The sequence below is a fragment of the Sciurus vulgaris genome (genome assembly GCF_902686455.1).
Source record: "Sciurus vulgaris genome assembly, chromosome: 10".
NCBI classification, from domain to species: domain Eukaryota; kingdom Metazoa; phylum Chordata; class Mammalia; order Rodentia; family Sciuridae; genus Sciurus; species Sciurus vulgaris.
Genome location: NC_136470.1, coordinates 7,519,723 through 7,544,380, shown reverse-complemented (window position 1 = coordinate 7,544,380; position 24,658 = coordinate 7,519,723). Strand labels below are relative to the sequence as shown.

At 49.2% G+C, this 24,658-nt stretch overlaps 2 protein-coding genes across 3 annotated transcripts in view; both read right to left on the bottom strand.

Annotated features, from left to right (window-relative positions):
* LOC306670526 (vacuolar protein sorting-associated protein 26C-like) overlaps nucleotides 1–805 on the bottom strand; it is a gene marked incomplete at its 5' end in the record, with an annotated part of 39,261 nt that extends 38,456 nt beyond the window's left edge. The window contains 2 exon segments of the mRNA XM_079155196.1: nucleotides 750–763; nucleotides 766–805. Of these exon segments, the coding sequence (XP_079011322.1) occupies nucleotides 750–763; nucleotides 766–805 (54 nt within the window).
* Nucleotides 806–834: 29 nt separating this feature from the next.
* LOC306670527 (vacuolar protein sorting-associated protein 26C) overlaps nucleotides 835–24,658 on the bottom strand; it is a 39,186-nt gene continuing 15,362 nt past the window's right edge. Inside the window, exons 2-8 of one of the 2 annotated variants that reach the window (XM_079155197.1) lie at nucleotides 19,627–19,770; nucleotides 18,178–18,327; nucleotides 12,610–12,690; nucleotides 9,536–9,610; nucleotides 4,982–5,132; nucleotides 4,238–4,390; nucleotides 835–958 (exon numbers count right to left, since the gene is read on the bottom strand). In XM_079155197.1, the coding sequence (XP_079011323.1) occupies nucleotides 894–958; nucleotides 4,238–4,390; nucleotides 4,982–5,132; nucleotides 9,536–9,610; nucleotides 12,610–12,690; nucleotides 18,178–18,327; nucleotides 19,627–19,770 (819 nt within the window). In that variant the 3' untranslated portion in view covers nucleotides 835–893. The remainder of the gene's footprint in view (nucleotides 959–4,237; nucleotides 4,391–4,981; nucleotides 5,133–9,535; nucleotides 9,611–12,609; nucleotides 12,691–18,177; nucleotides 18,328–19,626; nucleotides 19,771–24,658) is intronic. The other variant, XM_079155198.1, reaches the window with a different exon arrangement.

Genomic DNA, 24,658 nt, shown 5'->3' with positions numbered 1-24,658 from the left:
CAAGGACTGCTATTAATTTTATCCCAAAGAGTGTGGGAATAAGTGTTCAACCCTAGCTGCTGAACATCAGCATCACCCTATCTCTGTAGTTGAGATATTCATATCAATAATATTTTAAAATGCTCCAGGGTGACTGATTCTGATGTAGGTAAGGGTTCAGATTTTGAGTTAAAGGAAACTTTCAATATTCTCATTTTGCAAATAAGGAAACCGAAGTCCGTGGGGGCCAATGGCACAAAACTTGTCAACGACGTAAAGGGTCTCTCTTTTTGACCTGCGTTTAATTTGCCATTCCTTCGCAGGAAGAGAGTAAGCTGTGCGTGTTGTTAGTGACCACTGCCTAAGGATGCTTCCACCAGGTGTGCACATTTCTGCTTTCAGGGTTAATTAACCTTGTCGTTCATTAGACCGCTGCAGCCACGCTGGGGAGAGGGAAAGGGGCGCCTGCCTGATCATCAGCTCCTCCACCCGGAGGGCTCAAGGTGACAGGTCACGCCTGGACACCGCGGGCCAGGGGACGTGCGAGCCCGACAGCGGCAGCGCCGGGGCCGCGCCCTGACCCTCGCGCTCCCCCAGACGCCCTCCACGGGTCGCTCACGCGGCAGCAGGCAGCGCGCGGGACGCACCTGGGGGGACACACCTGGCTGGGGCGCACCTGGCGGTGTCATTCGGACTCGCCCAGCGTCGCCCGGAGGTGCGTGGAACGCTGGGACAATGGAATCTGCAGGCCCGGCCACCCTTCCACTTACCCCGGCGTGATAAACTTATTCGCTCTTTTAATCTTGATGTCCAGGGAAGTCCCCATCTCGGATTCAACGCAGGTCGCCACTTCCGGCTCTGGCCTGCCGCCCGGTCGCCCCCCGTCCCTGCTCCTGGCTATGTCCGGCAGAGCTTCAGGGGAAGTTCTCGGTGATGAGGTGGTCAGCGTGGAGCAGCACGACGACATTCACCTCGAACTCTGCAGGGGAGAGACGGCCTCAGCAGCTGGTGGGCAGGGCACCACGGTGGTGTCCCTGCCCTGATGTGACGCCTGCGCTGGCTCTCGAGGGGCAGGTCTCAAGGCCTCCACCTCCCTGTCCCCCCGTCCTAATGGAACGCCCTGGGGGTCTTCCAGCTAAGGGACACTCTCGCTCTATGTGCACATTTCCTGCAGTTCTTAAAGGAATCAAGCTCCAAAGTGGCCTGCAGCGTCTGGGTAGGCCTCCAATCCCCAGTGACAGTCTTCAGGACAACATGTCACTCCTGTGGACACCACCTATCTCGCCTGCAGGGCGCGCCGACCGCTTGGCTCTCCCTCAGCACGCGGGTGCTTTCCTTGGCAGCCTGGGCTCAGCGGAGCCCTGCTCTGCATGCTGGAGGGCCGTGGGTGCCAGGCGGTGTACAGCAGAGGCGCGGGCTGCAGGCTGCCCAGCACGCACCGCAGAAGCTCGGCTCTGCTTCGGGGTCTCGGCCACACTGGTCACACTGGTGGCTGGAGTCTTTTCAGACCCCCCCCCCGTGAGGTGGCAGCCTCCTCCCCACAGCAGTGACAGCAGTGAGCTGCGCTCTGATTACCTACACTACAAGGCGTGGCCTCTGGGCTGCTCTGGGCCTTTCTCACCACCAACCCCTTCCACTCTCAGCCCTCCTGCAGTGTCCTTGGAAGGCAGGAAAGTGAGGCTGGACAGACTGGTGCCCAGCGGGAAGGGGCCTGTGTTGGGGCTGGCGCTGGCACTGGCTGTGGTTTTCAGCTGGAAACAACTGGCACAGCGGGTCTCAACCAGGCACTCCTGACGCTCTGAGCAACGTCCCCCTTCAGCTCCTCACACTCCAGCAGGCCTGAGGTCAGGCCTGACCTGCACATCTGGAATCAACTGTGGTCGGCAGGCAGAGGGGGACACGTGAAGCTCCTGCCTTAATGCAGGACACAGTGCTCACACCTGACCTCCCTACCTGGGGGCCCCTGGTCTTTTCTAATCACTGTCCCTCTCCCTAAGACTTGGTCTGGTCTCAGATGGCCACACTGCAGTGTCCACACCTGCCTGGCAGGTTCATGAAAGCCAAGCAGTCCAGGGACAGATAGTGACAGGCTCCAAACTCTTCCCCACAGCCAATAGGAAGAGTACCTCAGGGCCTCTGTAAGGCCACGGCCACTTAACCAACTAATTGACAATACCATCTAATTGACAATAATCACAAATGTGATTTTGTAGTCCAACTGTAGTACTTGGCTTGGGTCAAGTTATAGGTCACTTCTTTTCTACAGAGGCCCACACTGACCATTTGCTATTCATTTTTAAGTTCTAAACCTGACTCAGCATCAGGCATGAGGACTAGAGGATCATGGATCTCCTGACTGAGGTGGGCATTTTTATATGGAAGATTCAGGGGCACTGTGTTTAGTACACTTTACTGGATTTGCTTCCTCTGCAAAATTCTAGTGAATCTCATAAAAAAAAAAATGCAAAAAAAAAAAAAAAATTTAGGCACTGGATACGTAGCACAGCAGGAAAAAACAGTATTTGTACCTTTCTGCAGTTTCTGTATGGAAACCAAGCCAACAATTCAACATTCAAGATCCTCCTCCTCAACTTAAAATTGAGGTGTTCAGAAGAGGAAATAACATGCACAGTGCCACGGAGTAGAAGAAGAGACCCGCCTGACACTGTGGTGAAGGAGTGTAGCACCAGAAGGCCACTGGGCTCTGGGAGAGGCCACCTCCATGTGTGGACACTGGCCTGTGGGAGGGGGCTATGGCCTGCACCTTTGTCTCTGGGCACCTGTGGATTCTGTAACTTGGGCAGGTACCATCTAATTGACAATAATCACAAATGTGATTTTGTAGTCCAACTGTAGTACTTGGCTTGAGTCAAGTCTTACCTGCAGACTATGCCACCTGTGTGTCTCAGGGACAGTGGACTGACCCTGTGTCCTGACCCAAACAGGCTCTCACTACAACGTGACATCTCACAGAAGGACCCAGGAATCCCACAAATACTAAACTGTGCCTCCAACTGCACTGCCAGCCCTGCCCTAGGGCTCATGGTCCACAGCACGTGCACAGAAAACCCGAGTAGTTCCCAGTGACATAGTGGCAGGTGCCAACCTTCCCTCTCCTAATACAACCTTGGTGAGGAAACTACTCCCCCTTAGTTATTAAGTTATCTGGAATGATTTGAACTCACAGTATAATTTTTGAAGTTTCTCACTGGACTAATAATGATAAGGCACAATGACTCAGGGGGACAAGACATCAATAAAAACATACTGGTCTTGGGGAAAAGTTCCCACTTCTCAATGGAGCAGAATAACAGTGGAAGCCATTACCGAAATCCCCTTGTCACACGTTTATCAGTGAGCCTCAGGCATGGCTCAGGAGCGTGTTCCAGAAAAGACCGGGGACTCTTTCTGAGGCCTTTTCAACCATTCTGCAGGTTGTGCCAGGACTGAAGTCACTCGCAGACCCTCCTGCACTGCCTCTGCCCACCTCTTTAGAGTGGGGTGACCTCCCAACTGAACCTTATCAGCATGATGACTCTCAACAGGAGGGACAGGCAGACGTGGCGCACACCTGTGGTCCCAGAACTCGGGAGGCTGAGGCGGGAGGAACACTTGAGCCCAGAGTTCAAGGCCAGGCTGGGTGACATGGCAAGACCCTGTCTTCAAACAAAACAGAACCCACAAATCCAAAAAATGTTTGGTAAGATTTAAAACCAGAGATGCTCATGGTATGTGAAGGGAAAAAGCAGGATCGAAAACTGCCCGTGCCAGATTCAGATCTGCGGCAGACATTCACACACAGATTCAGGGAAAACGCCCAGGGGCCTAAGGCAGAGGGCCTGGGGCCCCTGCTGACTGACCTCACCCCAGGCGTCACTCCCGCCCTAGCAGAGGAACCGACCTTGGCCTCCCCTTCCACACCTCCTGCTGCCTGCCAGCCCCTCACAGAGTGTGGCACCCGACTCTGGTCTGGGAAGCCATGGTCACTGCTGAGTGCTGAGCTGAGTCCGCAGGGCCAGGCCTGCCCAACTGCTGCACCCCAGGTGGGCACAGTGACCCAGGCCTGAGTGCTGAGCTGAGTCTGCAGGGCCAGGCCTGCCCACTGCTGCCCCCAAGGTCGGCACAGTGGTGAGCTGCCAAGTGACCCAAGGCCTGAGTGCTGAGCTGAATAATCTGAGTGGCTCCCGGGGCCAAGGGCCCTCTCTGTGGCCACACCTTCCCAGAACCCAGTCCCCGGGGCTGAGGGGGTGCTACTTGCCCACTTTGAAGTTGGTGGTCTCCAGCGTGGGGCAGGTGAAGAGCCTGGGGAAGACCATGTGTATAGGGATGGACAGGCCCCTGCAGACGTCCCCGTCGGCGATCTGAATGTTCTGGATCTCTGTGGCATCGCGCGCATAGCCTTCTGCACACCCTGGGGTGGAGGAGACAGCAACTCAACGCCCGCGGACTGACAGCCCCGCAACACTGCACCCGCCTGCATCAGCACGCCCTTCTCCAGGTCTAGGAATCCTAGCGGTCTCCCTCCACCTTTCACTTTGCTCAAACACACTGCAACGACTGGGTGAGAAACTTAATGTCCCAAATTAACATGTCTGTGGTATCCAGAGGTGGCGTCTTCAGGAGGTGACTGGCCACATGGGCTGTGCTAAGTGGGCAGTCTAGGAAGTGGCTCTGTTACAGAAGTGAGTTATCTCTGGGATGCTTGCTCTGTCTCACCATGCACTGCCCTCCTCATTGTTAGGGTATAGTAAGAAGGCCCTTGCCAGAGGCCTGCACCATGTTCTTGGACTTCCCAGTCTCCATGAGCATGAGCCAAATTAGCCTCTATTCTTTTAAATTGCCTGATCTCAGGTATTTTGTTACAGCAACACAAAACAAACTAAGACACATTTACTGCAGAAAAGAGATACAATCTTATCCTGCCTCCCCCCACATCATCTCCAGCGCTGACGGCCTGAGGGCAGCAGGCAAAGGCGGGAGGCTGTAGCCATAGGGGCCTTACCACAGGTCTCTACGCGGACCAGCTGCAACTCTATGCTCCGTATGGCGGCATCCGAGTGCTCCACGACCAGCTCTCCTGTCAGTGGCTGTGTGATAACACAGGTGGTTGAGTTGAGATGTCCTCTAATGAGGAATTTGGGGAGCAAAGCTCTCTAGAATAGAAATAAACACATCAGAATGTAAGGGGAAGCAGAAATCACTACATGGCTGCTTCGGTACGAATTCTGAAAACCAAGCAGATTGCTGGCACATGGTGCACGGGGTCCTGTCTTAGGCGATGGGAGGACAGGGAGCCAGTGGTCACAGCCTCTGTCAGGTGGACGGGAGGAGACTGGACTGTTCCACGCCACACAACAGGATCACAGCGCCCCACGCAACCGTGCAGAACGGTCAGGAAACAGTCAGGCCAGCCCAGACTCAGGTCCAGAACACACCTCTCTCAGCCAGTCAGACGTGGGAGGTCGGAGGAAGTCAGCAAATGAAACCCAGTCACACACACACACACACACACACACACACACACACACGCACACACACACAAGTAGGGAAGGATCAACTTTAAAATGTGCCCAATTATGCAATTTTGAAAAGCCAAGATATTTATTTCAATGAAAAAATTTTCTCCCCACTGGAAATTATTTTGCAGCAGTGGGGACTGAACCCAGGGCCTCATGCATATTAAGGACGCTGTTTTCACAAGCGTCAAGGCCTTGATGGAATTTGGACCTTTTCTCTATAGACAGGAAGCTGACTGAGAGTGAGGGAAGGTCTTGTGGGAAAAACAGTCTAGAGAGTGAGACAGCTATTCCTGGAGTCCGCACCTCTGCCGTGTCCCAGTCACTGAGGGTACTTCAAAGTTTAGTACATCACAGTTACTAAGTTAGACATGTAACAATGTCTTTTACAATTACATATGTAGCCAGGTGTAGTGACACACTCCCATAATCCCAGCAACTCAGGAGGCTGAGGCAGGAGGTTTGCAAGTCTGCGGCCAGCCTCAGCAACCTTGTGAGACCCTGTCTCAAAATAAAATTAAAAAATGGCTGGTGAAGAAAGAGCCTACAGAGTGGGAGAAAATCTTTGCCAATCATACTTCAGATAGAGCACTGATCTCCAGAATCTATAAAGAACTCAAAAACTCTACAACAAGAATGTAAATAATCCAATCAACACATGGGCTAAGGAAATGAACAGACACTTCACAGAAGAAGATCTACAAGCAATCAACAAACATATGAAAAAATGTTCACCATCTTTAGTAATAAGAAAAATGCAAATCAAAACCACCCTAAGATTCCATCTCACCCCAATTAGATTGGCGATTATCAAGAATACAAGCAACAACAGGCGTTGGCGAGGATGTGGGGAGAAAGGTACACTCATACATTGCTGGTGGGGCTGCAAATTAGAGCAGCCACTCTGGAAAGCAGTGTGGAGATTCCTTAGAAAACTTGGAATGAACCCACCATTTCACCCAGCTATCCCACTCCTTGGCCTATACCCAAAGGACTTAAAATCAGCATACTACAGAGATACAGCCACATCAATGTTCATACTGCTCAATTCACCATAGCCAGACTATGGAACCAACCTAGATGCCCTTCAATTGATGAATGGATAAAGAAACTGTGGTATATATATATATATATATATATACAATGGAATATTACTCAGCCATAAAGAATGATAAAACTATGGCATTTGCAGGCAAATGGATGAAATTGGAGAATATCATGCTAAGTGGGATAAGCCAATCTCAAAAAACCAAAGGATGAATGATATCGCTGATAAGTGGATGATGACACATAATGGGGGTGGGAGGGGTTAGTGTTAGGGTAGAGTTAGGGTTAGGGAGGGGGGCAAGTATGGAGGAAGGAAGGACTGTATAGAGGGAAAAGAGGGGTGGGAAGGGTGGGGGGAAGGGAAAAAATAACAGAATGAATCAAACAACATTACCCTATGTAAATTTATGATTACAAAAATGGTACGCCTTTCCATGTACAAACAGAAACAACATGTATCCCATTTGTTTACAATAAAAAAACCAAAAAACAAACAAACAAACAAACAAAAAAATGGCTGGTGATGTAGCTCAGGAGTACCCCTGGGTTCATTCCCCAGTACCACAAAAACTTTTTTAAAAAGTAAAAAAATAAAATTACAATGTAACCTAAAATTTATAATTAGCTACATGTCATTTTTCTAGTAGCCACATTAAAAAAGCAAAAACAAACAAAAATTAACCAGTATTTCCAAAATGTTATCACTTCCACATATAATCAATCTAAAATTTTATGAATGACATTTTATATTCTCTTTTACATACAGAGTCTTTAAAACTAGGCGAGTATTTTCAACTTCCTGCTCATTTCAACACAGATCAGCCCCATCTCAAGTGCCAATGGTTACAGGGGCCGAGGGTCACTAAGTGACCAGCACTTATCTCAGACTGAAGCAGGGAGCTTTCCACCTAATGGTCCCCAAAGATATAGCCTCTAAATAGGTCTTGGTTAAGAACAAAGTTTTAAATACAACTACATGTAAAAGAAGCCATTTGTTTGGAAAAATAAGCAGTAGCAGCTCACATTAAAATTCTTTAAGGCAACTGATGAAAAAAAACGCTTTCCACGTCCACCTCGAAGTACAGGCCAAACACTCCATTCCACCTTCCCGGTGGCGACATTAGCATCTACACATAAAAATCAACCTGCACTATTTTCTGAGTCTAATCTCCAGCCTTCCTGTAGTTTCTGCAAGCCACCTTACCCTTCCAGCAAATCCCTTTTCTATTTAAAAAGCAACAAACAAAACCCACCATGGTATTTTGTAAATAAGCAACTTTGATTTATGTGTTCTTTTCTAACGATGAACATGAATGCTTCTGTCATAGCGAAAGATGATCTTTTTCATTTACAAATAAGAAGCAAGGTCCCTGCAATGACAGCTGGCCGAGCTGCGGGAACACCCCGGCCTCCAGCAGGGACGCCCTTCTGCACATACAAAGGGGTCCGCGGGGCTGGTGCAGCACACTGGGGAGGCTCGCCCAGCCCACGGAGAAACAAAACACAAGTGTGTGCCAAGGTTGCTGAGGAGCACGGGCACCACAGACCTGCAGCTGGTGGAGGGTGGTGCCCACAGTGTGCCCCCGGCTGCCCGAAAGGCCTGTGACCACAGGGGCCGGAGAAGGACATCTCAGGGTGGGGAAGCGCGAAGGGTCAGGACAGGGCAGAGCCCCAAGTCATTTGTGGCCACAGTGCAGGACAGTCAGCCCAACACCCAGAGGACAGGCCACCCGCACACACCTGCCGCTCCCCGCGCGGCCCTCAGTGGGAAGCTCAGTGTGTGCTTCTGCTGCGAGCCCAGTTCACTCAGGTGGGGGCACAGCCCCCTTGACCAAACCACTCACAGGTCCTCATCTGTAACCCGCCACCAAGAACCAACGCACACTCGCCAGAACGAGAGCAAGAAAAAGAGGAATCTGCTCCACACGCCGAAGAACCCAGACAGGGTGGGGCTGTCGGGAGGAGCACTGGGGCCTGGACATGGGGCACAGGAACCCGACTCATCCCGAGCCAAGAAGGAGCCATGGAGAACAGACAGAGTAGTGGAAGTGTCCTTCCAGAAGGTTCTGAAACCCACGACACACCATTTGCCTCATTTATACCTCCCCAGGAATGGGGTCATCTCAAACTTGCCCTCGGCCCAGTTCTAATCCGTATTTTTCCATGGGCAGAAGGCAGAATTAGTCAAGAAGCAAGTTCTGTCCGGAAGGAGCTACAGGAATCCACTACTTCCTGAGGAGACAGATACCTAAAAATAAAAAAATAAAAAAAACACTACAAGATCTGGGGAACTGCAGCGGTGGCACTGGAGGAGTGCGGCCCACGGTGCCAGACCCGCTAAGGAAGGGCCCAGGGGCTGCGCCTGCGAGTGCGGCCTGCAGGGTCCTGCCGTGGCATGCGGTGAGGCTGGGCTGCTGCCCCGGCTTCTCTGTCCCCGGGGTAAACGCCCTGCCATGAGGAAGCTGCTGGAATCTTAAAGAGCACTTATTGACAGTCCTCTGCCAGACAGGGATGCTGGAACTGCAGACCAAACATCAGCAGAGGCTGACAGGAGGCCAGGCCCAGGGCAGAGCACGCCTTCGTGGGAAATGAAGGGTGCAGCCACCAAGCCAGGAGCGCGGGGCATGGGGCCACGATGCAGCAAGACTAGATGCCTGCCAAGAGTCGAAAGCAAGCTGGGCACCGTGGTGGGCACTGCAGTCCCAGGTACTCAGCAGACAGCGTAGGAGGCCAGCTGGGCAACCCAGAGGATTCCATCTCAAGAAACGAGCAGAACACAAACCAACAAGGAACTCCCGGAGCACACCCTTCCTCTAGGCAACCGCGGAGTGAGTTCAACATGAGAGCAAGCCAAAGTGCCAAGGAACCAGGGTACCGGGACAATCCTCTCGCCAAAGGCTCAGCCCCAACGAAAGGACATTGGGCAAAAGTGGACCGTAGGGTCTGGTCACCAGGAACCCATGGCAGTTGAGGGAGTGGCAAGAGCCTGTTACCTCCTTGACGTTCTGTAAGGTTTCCGGGGTGACGGTAAAGTCCACAGGGCTCGGAGTCAACATCCCCTTCTGAGGCTGGAATGGGAGGTAAAACCACAATCAGCAGGCTGAGGACCAGGGGCTCAGGAGCTCTGCAGGCCAAAAGGTGTGGCCTCTTTAAAGAGATGAATGCATCAGGAACCTGAAGCCCCTTGGTAGCAAGAGGAAAAGACCCGGCTTCCAGACACAAACACAGCTCTGCAAAAAGCACTGCCGTGCTCTCTGTGGAATTCCTCCACCCTGCTGGGACTCATCTCTGCACCTGCAGTGTGAGGGGGGTGTCGAGATCTCCGCGGCACTTCATGGGTTCAGAACGTTAGCATCACGCCTGCGAAGCAGAGTGGTGCTATGGAAAATGTCATCTTCAACGCTTCTCTGAGAACGGGAGCTAACGCAGGAGGGTCTACTGCATGCTGAGCTGGCACAAGTCTCATGAGGTGCTGTCCACACCTCCCAGACGGTCCCTGTCACACATGGGAAAGTGAGGCACAGTGCTCAGTGCCCTGCTGGCTACGTGGCAGAGCCGCAAGTGGAACGAGGCACCTGGGCCAGTGCTGTCAGCCTCTGAGCCACACAGCTGTCTACCTGGAAGAGTCGGACCTGTACATGAATTGTAGATGCTACCCAAATCAGCTAACAGGGAGCACCTCCACCTTACAGCCCTTCACAATCCAGCCACAGCCAAGCTGCACTCACACCTGCCAGCCGCTTCCATCAGAGGCCAAGCAAGATCCAAAGGGCCCGAGACCCAGGGAGCGGGCAGAGGAAGGGCGGTCAGCAGGACCCAGGCAGCAGGGTGGGGCTGGGCACTGAGCAAGTGCCAAGGTCACTCACTCACCCTGAGCTCAGCCAGTGAATATTCTTCTTGGATATATGAGTTAACCTAACAGGTTCATGTGTATCCTTTACTGAAAATGCTCTTCCTTGTAGCATTTAAAGAAACATTTAGGGTTAGTTGTGGCTCAGTGGTGGAGCACTTGCTGAGCACGTGTGAGGCACTGGGTTTGATTCTCAGCACCGCATATAAATAAATTAATTAAATAAAGGTCTATCGATAACCAAAATTTTTTTAAAAAAAGAAACATTTACCTTGAAAACTATAGGCTTTAGCCTTCTTGAGAAACCACTCATCCAAAAGACACGACTCTTGGAGACCATGTGGCAACAAACAGCCTGGAAGCACTCCCTGCTGCCCAGCCTGCGCATCCCACTGAGAAGGGCTCCGTGGTCCTGGTCTGGGGTGACTGTGGGCCGGCCCTGCCAAGGAGCTGCTTGGGCTCATTCTTCACAAAACTTAGGATTTTTTTATCAAGTATATAAAAGACATTTTGTTGGGGGTGGTGCTCTACATAAAAATTTTGTTTCACTTCAATTTTAAGACTGTTGATGGAAAAGGGAGAAATGGCCATCTAAACAATGTAACTTCCAAAACAAAAAAGGAAATATTTTGAAAGTGTTTATACAAATGTATACAACATGGTTTATCACTGAAAGAGACTCTTAAGCACTATGAGTTAAAATTTAACAAGAAAGGGAAACTACAAATGTTGGAAGCTTTAAAACATAACAAGAAGGTATGTGAACAGAGGACACCTGGGATTCTGGCCACACACAGAGATTTACGTCTTGCATTGTTACTTAATAATCACTACTTAAAAGACTCCACAGACATTTCATGATAGTATAACCGAAATGCAGGTCCAGGGCTGGGGATGTAGCTCAGTTGGTAGAGTGCCTGCCTTGCGTGCACAAGGCCCTGGGTTCGATCCTCAGCACCACAAAAAAAAAAAAAAAAAAAAAAAAGTAAAGAAATACAAGCCCAAATTTTCTACAAAATCAAACTGTCTAGCCCGACACCCCACGGAAGCCCCCACTGGTTAAGGTGTGGTAGGGACTGTGGGTGTGTGGGCTTCTGCTCCACCCCAAACAGCCCCAGGAGCCCCTGCTCCTGAGAGCTGCCACACCAGCCCCAGCCTGCCCAGAGGTATGGGAAGGGTTTTTCCGACTCGGTGAAGGTCTCAGGCACAAGTTCCCAAGGCAGCGCTAGCCCCATGCCCACTCTGCAGCTCTTGGGCCTATGGTAGTTCCCATAGGCACCTGAATATTTTTGCTAACATCCTGGAACTGCTGGGTCAGGGAGCTACTAGAAGGAGGGAACTGGGCTATAGCTGTCTCCAGGAAAGAGGCAAAGATGGGCCCTGACCAGAGGTCTGAGCAGGGTGCAGGCCAGGGAGGGAAGAGGCATGGCCGCTTCTATGTGAGACAACACCTAGCAAAGCCTGAGAGGTAACTGAGAGAGTGCAGTGTGGGCACAAGTCTGTCACCACATGTCACAGTGAGAGCAGGTGCTGATGGTCTCTGGGGACCGCAGCAGCAGTGGGGGATCCACTCCCCTCACGGAAAGGCATTTGTAGAATTACCATTAACTCCTATTAATTGTACAGGTTAGTGGATTTCTCTGTGACATTTCCAAGGCAGCTTTTAAAAATCATTTTTAGTTGTGGATGGACACGATACCTTTATTTTACCTATTCATTTTTATGTGGTGCTGAGGATGGAATCGAGTGCCTCACATGTGCGAGGCAAGTGCTCTGCCACTGAGCCCCAGCCCCAGGTCTCCAAGGTAGTTCTTAAGATCATCTGTTACTTCAGAATATTGGCCAAGGGTTAGGACAAGCGAACCACAAAAGCCCTTCGTGTGCTTGTATGTTCTTACAGGGTACGTGCCAAACATTCAGGGTCCTGACCAATTTTCCAAGTTGCACCAAAATGATGGCCCCTGCCAGGGCAAAAAGCAGCCTGCTTATTGCTTATTATGAAGGTGGCGGGTTTTGCTGAAGAAGCACCACCCTCTGCAGATGGGCGTCCATTTGGGCAGGGGCAGTGAAGCCACGCTGGTGCTCATGCTGCTGGCCACCTCTGACAGGCTTCTCCTGTCTTCTGGAGCATCCACGAAGACTAAGTAGCTAAGGTATTAGCTGTACACCAGGTGCAATGCCAGATCCCAAGGAAGTCAGGGCCCTCAGACAGCTTACAGCAGAGTGAACAATGAATTCACAGGTCTTTGTCAAGTCCTTGGCCAGCAGAGACCGCCTCATGTCACAGCGCAGCGTGTACTAGAGGGAAAAGTCAGAGAAAATAATGTGTTATTGGCTTTGCTCTCATCTCAACATGGTAGTCAAGGGGTAAAGTAAGTCGACATACTTTAGGGAAACTGTCCAGTGAACCTGCTTCATAAAATTAATAGACATAATAGGGGAGTTAATGTTCAAATAAAGGCAAAAACAACAAGTAAAATCACTTGAAGGTTACTCCTCAGCCTATTCCCACAGCCATCCTGAAGCAGGCCCGCTGGAAAACACACACGGTCTCCTTACCTATAGTACGGGCAACGCGGCCGTCCATCTTACTGCGTGAGCCCAGGCACTGAACAACGTCTCTGAGCTTCCACTCGCCCCTCTGTAAAATGGGGGTACTGATAACCACCTGCAGTGAGCACCACAGAGCTCACACAGGGCAAGCATGAGTGCCAGATCTGACACAGGAACACCCAGCAGAAAAGACCAGAAACGCCCAGAGCAGCGCCGGCACCTCCTGGCCATGGCTCTTCCCTCAGCGCGTGAGGCACCACAGCCAAGTTCACAGTCACCCTGTCCGCAGGGGGCCTCTAGTACGCCAAAGAGAAGTAAAGGCAGGAGCAATGTGGAAGACCCAGGACCCCAAGGACCCGAAAAATTAGCTCTTCATATTTTGATCTTCAGGGCGAATAAAGAAGGGAAGTCTTTTTAGCACTTTTATTTTAGAAAATCCACACAAAAGTAATGGGGAGAGTTAAGGAAGCCCCACGTATCCACAAGCCAACTCCCAGGTGGCCAGCTCAGGGCCCACGTGACTTCGCCAGCCCCCTCAGGCCTCCCTGTCTGCCAGCACCAGATGGGTGCTGCAGGTAAGGTAAAGAGCCACGGCAAAGGAACACGGCAGCCTCAACAGCTCCCAACTTGGCCCGGTCACCTTCTCTACAGTCCCTGGCTGACTTTCTGAGCTGGCCACTGCTGGTCACTTCCTGAAAAGGGGGCTTTGTCCTTCCCAGATGAAGCACACTGCGGAGCTGGTCACCGAGCTCAAAGCCAGCTTGGTACTGGGACAGTAACCTGGAGTTCCACCCACGAGCCTACAGCCTGGAAACAAAACTCTACGGTATGATCACCTTAAGTTTGCTCGTCTTCAAAACCTAACCAGGGGGCTAGGGTGCAGCTCAGTGGTAGAGCGTGAGCAATGCCCAATCTGTCCTCAGTATAGCCCCAAACTCACACAACTTAGGTTTAATAAAGCTAGCTGCTGCTTAATCATCCCAGGGAAACTTTAGAGTTAAACCAAAAATAATTTCCATACCTAGGACTATATGCATAGTTATAAATCTTGTATGAAGCTACATTCTTATGAACAGCCTACCCACATGAAATAAGTTCCTATATATTTAACATACTATGGGAGATAAAGAATATTTTCTATAAGAATCATCCCTTGTCTGCAAGGATACTAATATTTATGCATGCAAGTATGTACATATTCTTTAACAAGATTTCAATCTAGTCTCCTGACTAGACAAGCTTAGTGAGGGCTGGCAAGGTACGTGTGTGTGTCGCGTGCAGGAGGACGCACACTCATAGGCACACTGTCCCACTGTTGGGCATGAGCCACACTTCATTCTGGCTTGCCTGGACGCTCTGATTCTTTTCCTACTGCCAACTTCCCCTCCATTTTAGTCTTAGATTTGGGCTGGCTGCCCTCCACCCCCTCCCTACCTAGGGACAATGAGCAGCAGGCCAGACCTCTTCAGGGACGACAGAAAAGAATTCTCTCTTGCTGGAGATGCCAGCCAGTAGATTGCAAGCTGTACACCTGTTGGCAGCCCACCCTACATGTCAGGGGAAGATCTGGCCTGAGGATGAACCTGGCACAGCAGAAAGCCGGCTGAGAAAGGGACGGAGCCCTGGCCTCCTACTTGGACACTGTTCCAATGTCTCTTTGGTGCCTAAGTTAATTTGAGTTGGATCTCTGTAACTTGTGAATGGAAGAGTATGAATTATAGGCATCAATTTTGGCCACTATTTAAGTGTGAAAGCACTAATTAGTAATTTAGGGCAGTTAGTGATCACTGGGAGAAGGGGAAGGGTGAAGAGGAAAGACCGACGTTTGTTCTAGGAGAGGTGTCAAGTTCTTCTGCATGTCCTGTCCTGATGGAGCCTAACAATACTAACCTAAGAACCGCAGGCAAACGTAAGGGTAATCGCTAACTCACGTATCCATCAGCAAATACTCACTGAGCACGTATGTGCCAGGCCCAGAGCCCAGCTCTCCACCATTCCCTCATTAACCCCCTAGAAGCAAGATCTGGGAGGGCCTGGGGGTCACAAAGGTGGGTTTGCATTCACACCCGCCTACAGCCAAAGCCCGCACAGACTCCTTCTCCAACACTAGGGGAGCCTTCTCCTGTGAAGCCCAAACCTCATGTGGCCACTCCCTTTCCCAGACGCTAGCCTGTCAGGTGGTCATGAGCTACGGGAGGTCAGAGGGTACCACCCTTCAACAGGGCATCGAAAGGAGGCACAAGACTGGATCTTTTCTGATCACTGATAAACAGGACATCAACAGCAATAAAGAAAGACGCCTGTGGATAGATTTAAAGTAGACTCCTGTGAAGGGTGTTCTTTTTTCTTTCTGCGGTACTGGGGCTCGAACTCAGGGACTTGTGCTTGCGAGGCAAGCACTCTACCAGCTGAGCTATCTCCCCAGCCCATGAAGGGTGTTTTTAACGTGAAAAAGGAGGGCTAGACTCTCTGTAAATCAGCCCTGAACGCGCCACACAGGAGACGTGGTGGGGCCGTAGTCTGCACTAGGCTACACAAACAGGCCAGCGTGGCTACAGAGGAACACACGTAATAAAACCTGCCTAGGATGTACATAATTTTAAAAATAAAGGCATTTGCACAAAGTGAAAGTGGGAGAGACTGATGGATTCTCACACACTGTGCTTGACGATGAAGCAGGGCTTCCCCCGGCAAGCCTGAGAGGGCAGGGCTGCACCAGGCCTCCCAAGGGGCAGTGCACCCACGGCCGTGGGAGCTGGGTTTAGTGTGGGCCACATTTTAAACCCTTTATTGTCTCGTGATTTTTACGTTATGTAACCTCAACACACTTTAAATTATAAATGAAAACTCTCTTTATGTCCGTATGAGAAAGGTGGTATTAGGGCCTAACAAAAGAAGTTTTATCCAAAATAATGTGCCCACGTCAATCTAGAGAGAGCGCAGCAAGAGTGGAGGGTGAGGGCCTGCCACCCCGTGCTGAGGGGCACATGACAGAGGGTCACCGTCCTCTCTGGGTGGCACTTGCTCTACTAGAGAAAGAGCATCAAGTCCTTGAACGGAAGGACAGGACAGAGCCAGGAGCCACGCTCCTACTTTCTCTTAGGCAGATTTGCGCAGAGCGGAGCACCGGATGTGGATGCAGCCTGGGAGCTGGACGGCGCTCGAGGCTTCATGCTGATTTTGATGGACGGGACATGACGACTGTGATGTGCAGGAGACGCTCTGATTTTTTGGAGAGGGACACTGAGGTATTATGACGTGAAGTTGTTAAGAATCTTAACTTTGAAATGATTCAGAAAAAATAAATACATATAAAAATGAGAGCAGGGCAGGGAGTGCCGCTGAGTGGCAGAGGCCATAGGGCCCTGGGCAGGGGAAAGGACAGACAGCCAGGAGCCAACAAATGCTGAACATGACAGGACACGCTGATGAGCTCAGGTAAATCCAGGGTCAAACCAGGAACAAATCTCAGCTTTAGAAGCTGCGAGGTATTTGGGGACATGTACGATTCCCAGTTACAGCTTTCCGAGGTTAACCCTCAAGCGGTAAAAATCCAAGGAGTGAAATAAAGAGGTGGGTAGGGTGGTGGTTACTTTACTAGGGAATTTACCACCTGCTAACTCCCCTGCTGCATTTTAAAAATATATTTTTTAGTTGTCAGTGGGCCTTTATTTAACTAATTTATTTGTGTATTTATATGCAGGGCTGAGAACCAAACTCAGGCCTCACACAGGCCAGGTGAGCCGCTCTACCACCGAGCCAGCCCTCCCTGCTCCTTTCAAGCAGCCTCTGGTTCGCACACTCCGCACAGGGACACAGCATACCACTCCCGTATGTACAGCTGTATGTCTTTTTGAATCTTTGGAAAAGGGTGACATTTTGAATTCAATTTTAAATGTTAACTTTTTAATAAAATGAAAAACGAAGGAGAGAATAACAAGTATGACCAGTAAAAACTTGATCTCATTCCACTTGGTTTCTAATGAACACGGCCTTGGAGTATCACAGTCAGACTGGAAGACTGACTGTGGGGGCAAAGTCAGTTGCTGCTGACTCGATACAGAATAAAAACAGATTTCAACATGGAACACCTGAGATATCTCCAGTTTCCTCACATTTTCATTCACTCTATTTCTGGTGGTAGAAATACTCCGGGCCTAGAAAGCTGGTTGGCGCTCAAATTCAGCTCCCAGCAGCTGGTCCGTGCATGCGCCCTAGCGGCTGTCTCTGATCTGGACCCATCCCTGCTGCTCCTCCCAGGCTACCCCAAGCCCGTAGATAGAGACATATGTGTTGCCTGAAGCAGGTGCACAAACCATGAAGAACCGGAGACATGTTTTCTCTTCACAGCAAGATGTCACTTGCAAGGGAGTCATTGTCCTGCATAGTCATTGTCCTGCACGTGTTTCTTCTTGACGGATCTCAGGCAGCTCATGAAACACGTGCAGATCAACCGTGGGTTACACCCTCCTAAGTGGTGGGAGGATTTTTGTTTTAAAGTGATACGTTTTAAGCAGGGGAGTGGAATCTACTAAGCCCAAATTACCAGCTGAACTTACTAAATCAAATGCATTCCTAACTTTCAACCCTCTTGCGCCTGTGCAAGACTGAAGTTTTGTGACTTCTATAATGGGACTGCTACAAGGTGTGGAGCACAAAGTCCCTTTCTTCCTGCTGAAGAAGGAAATGCTCTTCCTCTTGCCTGGAGTCATGACTGCTCTGCTCTGGAGACAACAATAGAACTGTGAAAGCCACCGTCACCAGCAGAGGTGACAGAAGTCACAAACCCACTTCCCCTCATTGACAAGTTTTGCTCAATGAAGAATGCATGCATGCCTGTGCTAAAGAAGTAGCCTCGGGGTATTAAACAAAGGGATATTTATAAGAGTAAAAAAGACAATTGGTGCTGGTACCAGAGAGAAGTGTGGGCATCTCCATCATCCGACAATAAAAGCGCCCCTGACAGAGGTCAGTGCCACTTCTTAGGAACACAGCGGAAGCAAAGAAATTTTAAGGAAGAAGTTACAGCTTGGTTCCTGTCAAAATAATGGTCACACATGAAATGCAGTTAGCAGAGGGGCATGAGAAATCAATTCAGAATATACATGCAGGTCTCGGCAACAAATCCAGTATTAAATTCTTGGGTCCATCTGTCAACTATCAGTGGAAAAGACGAAGCCAGTTTTCAGCAGAAAAATTCTAAAGCCAAGTGCGTGGGATTCCGAAGCTCACCTGAATGTTGACGAACACGCCATGGTAGGTCTCGTGCAGAACTCTGTTACCCTTCACGTAGAGAGGAAATTCAAAAGGAATTTCTGTTTTGCCACTGGGAAACTTTCCTGGCTTCACCATTTCTATGGTGCTGTTGATAATCTGGATTGGCTGCAAACAAAGTCAGCTATTTGTCAGCGTGCACGCGTAGGTGTCCCCTCAAATCTGAGCACTAGTCATCATCTCAAGGACGCAGCACCCTGAGTTCCTGGACACAGACGGGTCTGGAGATGCACAAGGAGTTCACTCCGTTTTTTTAAGTATGGACAATTTTTACTTAATAAAAATTTCAGTTTCATTATAACATCAGACACCGAGGGGCTTGGCACACAACAGGAAAGGAGCCCACATGTCCCTCTCTCCTGCCCAAATATCTCATTAGCTGTCCTAATAATCACTACCTGCAGGATGCAGAGGGGGACACGGTGAAGCTGTCTGGCCATGAGGGCCATGTGTGAGCCATGGCTCCTCCTCATCCAGGCTGTCTCCACTCTGGTCACGCTGCCCCAGCTCCCCACAGCCCTCTGGCCTCTGGAGCCTGACGCTGCAGCTGATGGCACAGCAGGCCTCTTTCCAGCCCTGGCCATCTGCACACATCTTCCTGCTGGCCTCTGAGAGGAAGGCGGCGCTGGCTGCAGGGCTTTGGGGCAGCAGCACCCTCAGAAAACCCAGGACTCAGGAAGGGAATCACTAACAACAGTGGCTTAAAAGAGAACTGGGCAAGAACATGGGAACTCCTAAATCTGACCCCCATGAAGCACCCTTCCCTACTCACTCTTCTTCCTCCATTAAAGAGTTCATGTGGCCTTCAAGAAAGGGAAACAGTTTAGAAAAAGAGGTTACATTCTGGAACTCAAAACTCTACCCTAAGTGGCAAAAAGAAGATCTACTGCTCCATCTGCCTCTGACCTTCAAGTCAGATGGGACAGGAACAACAGGCGCAGCTGGTAAGTGAAGTTCTGATGGAGGAAGGCAAGTGATGTCCCTGAGCCACCAGGCCACCTTCTCAGAGGACCTCTGATCTCTCTATGCTCTCCTAACCCTATGAATGGAGTAGGGATAAATGCCAGCAGACTTTTCATAACAGGATAATTTTAGAAACAAAATATCTGAATGCTTTCCTGCTTCTGGGTTGATTAGTAAGTATTGCAAGTGGGGCGATCACGATCACCGTCCCTTGCAAGCAACAAGGCACCAATAAAGATGGAGGGCAGGGGTGGGTGCTGTGGCTCAGTGGCAGAGCTCTTGCCCAGCACATGTGAGGCCCTGGGTTCGATCCTTGGCAACACATAAAACATAAAGGCATGCTGTCCATCTGCAGCTACGACTACAAAAGAAAAAAAAAAGGCAAGGGCAAGTGAACAGAGCACAGCCACTGGAAAAGCTTTGGAGCCGAGGCTGCGTCCTCACCTTGACGGAGTTGTAGAAGGCCTCGAACACGCCCACGCTTTTGGTGCTGAGCTGGAGGTTCACTGTTCCTTCCATCGTCAATGACACTCCCTGGTGCTGGACAGAATCCTTACTGGAGATGACCACCACGCCTGAGAGCATTTCCTGGGGACAAGAGGCAGCCTCCAATTATCAGCACATCTCACCTTGCTTACTGGGAAAAGGAAGTCACCTCAACAATCAAGTCATTCAAAGATCCAGAAGTTCATCAGACACCTGGATTCTGGGATGGAGCAGGGCTGGCCCCGGTCCTGAGGCTTCCTTCCAGGCTGAGCCGTGTGGGGCAGAGCCCACCGTGGCTGACTCCAGAGCGCAATTCACCCTGCGGGACGCAAGCATGTGCACTGTCGCTTCCAAGGGGCTTCAGAAAGTACAGTTCTGTTCTTTAGGTTCTTTCTCAATTACACTGACCAAGGCAACACACTTCCCAGCACATGTGTGACTGACCACCAGTGACTGGGGGCCCGGTGTCCTCTCTGCCCAGACACCACGCTCTGGGGCAGCACCTGGCTTTCACTAGACGCGGCCTCCCAGAATGACTGTTTCTGAAATGACCTTTAGAACGGAGCGCTGCTGCCAAATGGCAGAAAGCAGCTGACGACAAGAAACAAACAAACAAACAACAACAACCAAAAAAAAAAAAAGGAAAGAAAGAAAAAGAGCAGAAAGGAAGAGTGGCCTCGACCATTTACAAAACCCTGTGGGGCTGGCGTCTCAACACGGCCACCTCGCATTTCTCCGGTCACCCCGCGAAGAACTTTTTTGCCACGTTCTTATGCTCCGCAAACTTTTGAGAGCAGGGAATATCTGTGTGCAATAAATGTGCTACAAGTTTTGCTCTGTGTCCCACGACCCATCCCAAAGCCCTGAAGTCTAGTTAGAGGCTGTCATTTCCATTTTAAGCCAAATTCAGGGAGAACTCATTTTGTTCTTAAAGAGTACAGAAACTTCATAAGCAGAAGATTAACTTTTTATACAACCCAAATCAAATAAATTTAAATTTTTAATAATTTAAATTCAGAGTTGGGGTTGTGGCTCAGTGGTGGAGCACTTGCCTAGCATGTGTGAGGCCCTGGGTTCAATCCTCAGCACCACATAAAATAAATGAATAAAATAAAGGTCTATCAACATCTTAAAGAATTTTAAAAATAAATTTAAATTCACTAGTACATTTCCAATTACTTAACTAGTATGTCCCAGAAATAAAATGAGCCAAAATGATTATGAATGAATACAACACTAGAGGACAGTTCTGTTCCCAGGCAGGAACAGATCTCCAGTGGACTGCTGAGAGGCAGTTACAACTGTGGCATCCACACAGTCACCCTGAGGCATTCGAAGGAAAAAGCAGGGAAGTTCCTTGGGAGCAAGCAGGGTAAATACTTCATGACTCAAGGGACTCTTGTCATTCTTTAAGTTAATTAAGAAATGATATAATGGAGAAAATTAAAAATAAATATATTTGTTGGGTTGGTGTTGTGGCTCAGTGGTAAAGTGCTTGGCAGGCATGGGTGAGGCCCTGGGTTCCATTCTCAGCACCACATATAAATGAAATAAAAAGATCCATTGAAAACTAAAGAAGAACATTTAAAATATATATATATATATATTTTATATACATATATATATTAGTTGATAGGCACTTTCACAATACACAGGTCTAGAAAATCACTACCAACAAAAAAAGAATATAAAATGAATCCAAGGGTACCCCAAAGAGTTTAGAAGCAGAAGATGATTTGACAAGAGTTAGGACCCCTGACTTGTCTAGACTCTCGACAAGAAGAGAGTAAGATGTAAGGGTCTGGGGAGTACCAACACCTCCCGTAACACAAGAGGCAGGGCCTTCAGCTGGGGCCCGGGCTCCAGCACAGAGCACTCCCAGACTTAAGGATAGCAGGGAACCTGGAAACGACAGGAAGAAATCTCTGCAGGTGCATGGCTGCTTAGGGAGAAGAGTCACAGCTTTTGTCATCTCGAGGGGGTTCTGTCCTGAGAAAGGTGAGGAGGATGCAGCTCCCACGCTGCGTGCTCTAGAAGACCGTGGGGTGACCCCGAGCTCCAGCCTGCACGTCTCCCCATGCTCTTTGTCAAAGCAGGCAGCACAGGCAGCTGGAATCCACCAATCCTGTCCTCTGGGCCAAGAGCACCACCCATCCCCAGTTCTCTAGGTGTGGAGGAGGTTGTACTGAAAGGTGTCCCTGAGTCTACCTTCCACCAGAGGCCCACTGATCGCCTGGGCAGAGCACAGTGCTCTCTGTCACCCCTCACCGGCATTCTGCAGAAGCCACTACCAAGTGGTACAAGAGACTACGTCCTCCAATTTCTTCTTCTCTCCACGTAAGAGGTCACTGCTAAACTGTGTAACTTTTCTTCCTTTTCATATTGTGGAATGAAATGTCAAAATCTTATTGGGACTCCAGGTTTTGAAAACGAGGCATCAGGTCAGCATTCCCCCCTTGGCTTCCTGGAATCCACCCAAAAGAACAAGCAGCAGCCACCAGCTCCATTTGGGCAAAGCCAGGAGACAGTTCGACTTCTCGAGACGGGGGCAGGTCTGCTACAGGAGGTGAGAGGCAAGCAGGAAGGGAACTAGAAAGAGCAGCAAATCCGTTTCTGGAAGCGAGGCGCCCCTGGGAGCAACTGAGCCGCACCCCAGGCTGTGTGGTGAAGCCTCTGCCATTGGCCATCTTACAGGCTGAAGACAAGCGAAACCTGGGCCTGCTGGAAAGCTCCTGGCAGCCTGGCCCAACAGTGAATTCACCTCCCACAAGAAGGGGACACTAAAACAACCTGGGCTGGGGGCGTAGCTCAGTGGTAGAGCACTTGTCTAGCATGAGCCAGGCCCTAGGTTCCATTCCAGTACCATAACACAACACACACATACACACACACACACAAAAACTAGAACTAACAAACAAAAAACCAGCAGAGGACTGGAGATATAGCTCAGTTGGTAGCATGCCTGCCTCACATGCACAAAGCCCTGGGTTCAATCCCCAGCACCACAAAAAAACAAAAAAACCCAAAACCCAGAGGGACACAGAACAGATTAAAAAACTAAAAGGAGGGAATGTGGGAGAAGGAAGGAGGAGAGAGATTCAAGTGGCAGATGATGACAGACCATGTCACTCCTGTACTTAAAAGAACTCTAAGAGACGCACCATCTCACTCAGGGTAAAAGCCAAAATTCATCTGAGTCCCCCACAGGGGCCATGCCCTCTGCCTTGCCCATCTGGCTCTCTCCTGGCGCAGCCCTCTGAGGTCGTCCGCTCCCACTGGCCCCTTGCGCCTGCTTCAGTCACATCCTTGGGCATCTGCAAGCCATGCACCCTTCCTTCCACCTGGATGCTCTTTCTCAGACACCACCAGGTACTGCCTCATCCACCACCCCTGGCCAACACTCTGGTCTCTCCTCCCCTGACGTTGCTCTTATCACCTTCTCAAATACTATGCAAGTACTTGTGCACCTAATTTACTACCTGCCACTTGTCCCTGGACATAAACCCCACAAGGATAGAGTGCTGGGCAAGAGTAGGCACTCACTGAGTGTCTACTGAATGAATTAATGATCATTCACCAGGAAAAAAGAAAACACTGTGAATGTGCATTTCCCAACGAAACTTCAATATGCAATGAAGCAGCTGCTTCTATAAAGGATGAACAAAAACACAGCTGTAAGAGCCCAGGGCTGAAAGGTCAAGGATAAATAAGAGAGAAAAAAAATTTTTTAAAGCTCAGAAAAGAAATGGAAGGAAAAAAGTAAAACCACCAAAGAAAAGGAGATGAAATTTTTGGCCATAAAATAACTACAGAGCAGAAATTTTTTTAAAAATCCAAATAAATTAAGTGAAATTTATGGAAGGTTTAAAAAGAATCATGAAAATAATGACAAATAGGGCAGAGAAGGCAGGGAACATCCCACATGCATAACAAAGTTTTCAAGTACAAAAACTGAAATAATGGAAGAGAACAAATATTTACTAAGATAATTTTAAAACACTGAAAGAGCAAATGAATTAGGAATCATCAGTGAAGACAGACTGTAGTAAAATTACTGTTTCAAAAAAGAGAGAATCCTTTACAAGTGAGGCAAAAAGATAAAGTTCATTTGTAAGAGGAAAAAACACCCCAAACTTCTCTATGACAAAGTGCAATTAAAAATGAAAGTCGAGTACTAAGATGCTCAAGTGTGACCCTAGAATTTTACCTACCTAAACTAGCATTCCAGGACAAAGGACACAATTTTAAAAATGCAAACGAACAAAAACCAAAAAGTCCAACCAACCACATAAACAAAAATTCCAAGCCCCAGGACTACTATATAAAAGTCCTTGTCAAGGAATTTACCAGTGAAGTACAACTATAAAGAAACAGCTGGAAAAACAATGTCAAAATAACCATTTTGAGGATTAAGTTCATTTAATTGTAAGAATAATTGTCCACAGTAGGGAATTAATATGTAATGGGTAATATAGAAGATTTAGGGTATAATAAAAAGTTGAAAGGGTGCCAATTAAGACAATTACAAAACTCCATGACTATAAGATCACAAAAATTACATAAAGCAAAGAAAATGGACTGTATAGAGAAAGATATTTAAAAACAAAAACCCAAAACACACTCCCGCCAGGCTTGGTGGTACACAGTAGAAACATAATCAAAGAACACAGGACCAATGCTGAGAAAACAAAACCCACAGGAAATGCCAGGAAAAAATCAGGTAAACACGCCAGTTGTGGAAGATATTAATTTACTCCTCTCAGGTAAAAAAATACACAAAAAGGAGCAGGGCCATAGAAGACCTACAACACACGTCAACAAGGTTAAGTGCCTGGCGTATACAGAACTTCCTCCCTGAAAGGAAAGCAAACTGTTCACTGATCTAATCAAGAAAATAGAGCCGGGTGTGGCGGCATACACCTGTAATTCCAGAGGCTTGGGAGGTTGAGGCAGGACTGAGAGTTCAAAGCCAGCCTCAGTAAGGGTGAGG